This window comes from Mixophyes fleayi, chromosome 3 (genome assembly GCF_038048845.1).
Source record: "Mixophyes fleayi isolate aMixFle1 chromosome 3, aMixFle1.hap1, whole genome shotgun sequence".
Taxonomy (NCBI): domain Eukaryota; kingdom Metazoa; phylum Chordata; class Amphibia; order Anura; family Limnodynastidae; genus Mixophyes; species Mixophyes fleayi.
The window spans coordinates 29,143,713-29,149,712 of NC_134404.1; the positions used below are offsets into that span (position 1 = coordinate 29,143,713).

The 6,000-nt window shown below is 32.4% G+C and overlaps 1 protein-coding gene across 1 annotated transcript in view; it reads right to left on the reverse strand.

Annotated features, from left to right (window-relative positions):
- LOC142143444 (cytochrome P450 2K1-like) overlaps positions 1-5,779 on the reverse strand; it is a 74,635-nt gene extending 68,856 nt beyond the window's left edge. Inside the window, exon 1 of the mRNA XM_075201293.1 lies at positions 5,691-5,779. Within this exon, the coding sequence (XP_075057394.1) occupies positions 5,691-5,775 (85 nt within the window). The 5' untranslated portion in view covers positions 5,776-5,779. The remainder of the gene's footprint in view (positions 1-5,690) is intronic.
- Between the last annotated feature and the right edge of the window lie 221 nt (positions 5,780-6,000).

Genomic DNA, 6,000 nt, shown 5'->3' on the forward strand with positions numbered 1-6,000 from the left:
AAACGTAAAATGAAAAAAACATAATGTTAATATAATAATATAGAATTGTAATGGACACGTCCCATCAGTAAATAAATGATAGGTTAATGAGAATATGTATTTTAACATGTGTTAACAATGCATGCTGTATACACTTGCATGCAGGAAGACATAAATGATATATGGAGCATGTAAAACAGGTTTATTATTACTTTGTCATTAAAAGAACACTTTTTCAATTTGCTTGAGGTTTTGGCAGTGCTCCACATGACAAAAGTAGAGACAATATCATAAATTTAAATAAACACGCTCAGAAAGGCATCGCTGTTGGAGAACCTATCAGCAGATTTTCAAGCAGTTGGTTGTGAGTACGTACGCATTGCAGGATTGGAGCGACATCATTCCATTGTTGAACGAAATTTTTAGTTCACTTTAAAAATCAAATGAAATGATATGATGTGCTTTAGACCAATAATCGTTCATCATTGGAGTGCACACACTAATGTGATAGTCGGGCTGAACACTCGATTATCGGGTGATTGATCAAATAATCAGCTGAAAAACCTTTAGTGTGTATCCAGCCCAACTTGTGTTATGTACATGTCTGTTATTTTTAGTACATCACAATAGGATACAAATAGCTTAAAATGTTACTGTGTTTTCAAAATAATTACCCTTTATAAATAAATTTATAATTGTTAAAATATAAAATAAAAAATAAGTTAATAGTTCCAGAGGACTTTCAACTGAAAATGCCTGAAGACAGATATATATTCTGTTCTCCAGTCGACACCACTGAAAACATTTTCAACACATCAGTGTGCAAAATACTCCAAGCATCCATCCTCTACCATCTGAAGGGTCAATAGAATGAGAGGATGGATCTTCAAACTGTTCTGCAAACCAGGACACCACAATGTTAGAGAGGCCAATTGTGAGATAATTAACCCCAAGCCTGCAACGGTTATCCCCACCATGTCAGAAATAGATAGCATTTAATTATCAATTAAAACTTTAGAAACATACAGAAATTTCACTCAGGTCGAGGTGGGCGATGTACGGAAGCATCTAAAAATTTGTATATATTCCATAGATGACAAAAAAAACCAATCAACAACTACCCAACGATTGCATAGCCTCTTCATTTAAACTATTGACAAGAACATTTCTAGAATTCAACAATACACAGTGTGATATGCCCAGGATGCACCAGGAAATGCTGGAAGTAATGCGTTATCAGGAACAAAATTGGTTATTGCTTCCCGCTATCACAGAAAGTGACGTAGATGGATCCAGTGTGGCTACTGGATCTGTATGTATGGTAGCTAGCCAGACAGATAGTCCAGAAAATATATAAAGGGTTAATCGATCGCTAAAACCACCCAGAAGATTTCTAGAACATTGGAAACTAGGGTACATAAGTTGAGGATATTTATTAATGTTTTTTGTTAGTTTTAAAATGAATTCAATTATTTTCATAAATATTCATTGCAATTTATTGATGTGTTACCTTTATGTTTCTTCTATAGGGACAGTCAAGTGTTGCATTTACTGCTTCACTGAATAAACAGGATAAGTAATTATAATAATGTCATTAAGATCATCCAGGTAAACATTGTAGTGTTTTGTTATTAAAAGTTAAATACACCTCTTATGTATGAATTTCACAGAATTGACGAGGCCCTTCAAAACGATCATTGCGACAGAGACTGCAGGAGATTTATCTGCTGAAAGTCTACAAATGGTTTCCAAATTCACATGTTTTCTGAACAAATATCTCCCAAGCCAATTGGAAACATGGAATTAGAAAATGAAAGCGATTTGGCAATTGCAGATGTTAGTGCAATTCTGTTTCCTGTCCCAAAGGACACAGCAAAACTGCAACTTCCCATCAGCTAATAAGTTATCTACCCTGAGTACAAAGCGATTACATAAAAAAAATGCTAGACTTGAACAACACATGCTTAAAATATTGGCAGAAATGTGTAAGGCACAACTTTAAAATGAACAAAACCACTCAAGCATGCTGTCCATTTTAAGATATATGTCCCAAAACATGGGTAGGATGGCAAATATCCTATAAATCAATTAACTGCAACTAAGGAAAAATTTACAGACATTAAGTAAGGACATGTTCTTAGCTGTAACTTACAGAAGAGAGAATGAGATGTCCTTAACATCCTCAATATCAGATCTTTCAACATTGGCTAACAGCAATGCAATAGTCAAATGTAAGCAGGGAGAACCCTCTCTTAATTAAATAGTGATAATAATGCCTTCAGGACTTTAACACATTTATATTTTATGATAAATTGATGTGTTATATTTTTCTAAATATTTTAAAAATTTATAAAAAAAATCTAAGTTAAACAATCATATTCGGATGTTTGTACTTGTAACAATTATTTGTTAAATTGTATAAAATTTTAAATGTTGCATAATAATAAAATTATGGAACAGTTTACTCCTTATAAAACATTTTAAAATATATTTTTAAATAAAACAGTAAATGTATCTATTTTGTGTATGTAATGTATTTTAAATATTGATATTATTTTAGAAAATCTATTATGTGTCTCATGTTGAGTTGAGAGCAAATTTTGATTAGGGTGTTTACATTTTTTATTTAAATATAAAACCATAAATTCAGAAACTTCTAAAATGTGTGTTTTTGTTCATTCAAAAAGTCTTATTATATATTATTAAACATAATTTGCATTCAATTAAACATAAAACAGAATATTTGTTCTAAGTTAATTTATGGTCATAGAGCTCGTTTAAGCTTTTGATGGTTTAAACTAGACGATGGTGTGGATCAAGCACTTAAATTAAATCTGGTGTTTTGGTTTTACTATATGTAATCTGTAAAATAAATGTGGTTATAATATTATATTATCTTAAAAAAGTGGAAATCATCATTCAAATCTATACAATTTGGTAATGGCCATATAGCTAACATATTAATGCTTATATTTATTAAGACATGTCTTTCATCAGTATGCTTTAGTCCAATTTTTTTCATTGAAAATTTCAGTAATATATAGATATTATCATTATATCACCTAAAAGATTTATTACTGTTTTCAGTATCTACTTTTTTAAAAGGGTTTCACAAGTGTACCAAAAAATAACACTTCTAACAATGTGGTTTAGAGGATTATTGACTTGAGTGAAACACTTTCATAATATACATTTAAGCATAATGCTTCCTTCAGTTGAACATAACTATTGTACAATGGCCAACAATATCAAAAGTTGCATAACTTGCTTCTTGCCAAACATGTTATTTCCTATTTTTTTTGCTCTATTTTTTATTGAGATGTGTAAACGAACACATATAACTTTTTATCACACTTTTAGCATTAAGGATATGCATAACACATATTGAAATTCTTACATTTTGGGCAAATTGTCAACTATGGTAATTTTCAAATAAATCTTGCTTCCTTTCACTTCAAATACAAATAAAAAATGTTATTAAAAAAAGGATGTTGCATAGAATATTAAGGATTCAATAGGTAAAATTCAAAACAACATTGTACATATAAAAATCAGTTTCAAATCTTCATTTCACTGAACCTATTGTGTTAGCGTCCAGTAACTAAAAAATAAAAAATAAATATATGTATACATTTGTATATGCTTATATCAATATTGACATAAGATTTGATTAGAACAGTGATTCCCAAACTTTCTCAGTTTATGGCACCATTAGGGTCTCCATAATTTTTTTCAAGGCACCGCTAAGCCAAAATAATGACAGGGTACTCCTGTTTTTTTATGTAGTTGGGTCCAAATAATGTAGTAAGGCCCTCCACCATCACACTGTGCCCCCTCATCATAACACTGTGCCCCTTCACTATCACACTGCGCCCTTTATCAGATTTCTTTTTCATTACATTGTGTCTTTATTGCACTGTCCCTTTCATCCAAGTGCTACACCTCTGTTCCTTTACTTACATTTAACTTGTCATTCTTTCTTCTTTTTTGTTCTGCTGTCCTTCTGTCTTCTTTTCTTTAATTTCAGGCTCCTCTCTGCGTTGCTTCCCACTAAAAATATTGTTTGTGATGACGTCACATCTGACAGTCAGTGTGAAGAGAGCAGGGAGGAGGGTGCCAGGCACCGCTATCCCCGTACTGGTAAGTTTTGGGGTATTTTTGGCCGGCCAAGCGGAGGATGAGTGATGGAGGGGAGTGCCTCTCAGGCTTGGAGCCACTCCGCCCTGCTTACTGTGGGCCCTGACTGTGGCACCCTTATCAGATTGCCACGACACCCCAGGGATCCGCGTAGCAACAAATTGATAACCGCTGGATAAGAAGATAATTTTATTAGACGTTATGAATATTTCCCTACAAGAAATTGTGTCAAAATATGTCTGTATGCTAGACCACAAAATGATGTCTTGTATACCACCATTTCTATATTTAATATATTTTGTGGTCTAATGTACAGTTCAACTGATATATAAATAAATGATGATGATGATATATGTAACATGCATTTTTATTAATTATTTTTACTGTTAACCATTTACATGAATACAATTATATAAAATCAACTAATATAATTGAAGGAACATTCTTTTTTTTTAATTTAACACTTAAAAATATAGAAATGAAGTTTCTAATTGTCAACATATACATATTAATAGGTTATTCATAGCCAATTCAATAGTTTATTAAACTATTTCTTTTTGAAACGTACAAAAATCTTTTATATGCATTTTCAATAATAATATGACCACAAGTAGTTGAATTAATAATAAACATAGTTAATATGAGGGATAGAGTACAATACAATGACATGACCCATGTACCACAACAGATTCTTTTTTGCACAGTACAATTTTTTATGTTCTATCAATTTTGGGGATACCATATAGATTTTTGAAGCAATTCGGTAGTGTAATCATTTTCATGTCTTTGTATATAATTGTATATAAATTATTATTTGTACAACATCAATGTGGCACTCATGGTACATCGGAAGCAAATTTTGCTTTTGTTACATAATAACTTTTCTGAATATACACATAAATCACTAGTTTTTGAATGAGTGCTTTGTGTGCAGTAATGCAACAACACATTATTTGCACAAAAAAAACCCTCAACTCATCATGACCCCTATATAGGCAGCATGTCCATTAGTATTGTGTACAGATGTACATCTTTTAAAAGTCACTATTTAAACTCTGGATTTCTTTGTTTTGCCACCTGCAATTCAAGGGTAGATTAAAGTTTGGAGCTGTAATTTGTAATTCAATTCTACAGAGATGTTGACAACATTAAATGGTATTAGCACATTACAACATTTCAAACTGTAAATTAATGCAATGTATTCATAGTTGACAGAACTGTGAATTAATTTAAGGAAACAAATTCACATAAAGTTACGTGAAATTCTATTGCCCTCTGTTAGGTTTCCCATCTTACTGTATAAACAGTAGTTAAGTAGAAAATTTCATGCTCTACCTTCAGTCCAGTCAATGTAAATCATTTTGATCTTAGGTGTACAGGATCATTGAGAGACATTAAACTGAAAAATACCTTCATCTTGGACAGGAAGGGCAGACTTGGATAAACTTATCTAGACTCTTAGGCTAGGTACGCACTGTAAGAAAATTCTAACGATTAGCGATTTTCCAACGACAAGCAAAAAAAAAAAGTCCGATCAGCATGCCGATGCATGTATACACACTATACCCAATTACCTTCAGATCTATGCTCTTCATCTGTCATAACCATCGCCTGAACAGGATGAAATACTTCAGAGGTCAGAGTCTGGCTTCCATGCATTCAGGCAGCTACTCTCACCTGTCTTTTGGCCAATGGAATTTTTCCATTGCTGCAACTTATAGTGACAAAGTGGATTCCAAAAGACATGATGTGTTTTTGGCAGAGAACACTGTATTTTCTACAGGTTATATTACCTTCCACATGGGTGCTGTATACAGGGAAAATGGGCTCTGACAATAATCATTTTCAGTTTCAGGCTCCCATTACCACAGTTTTGCTTCCAGT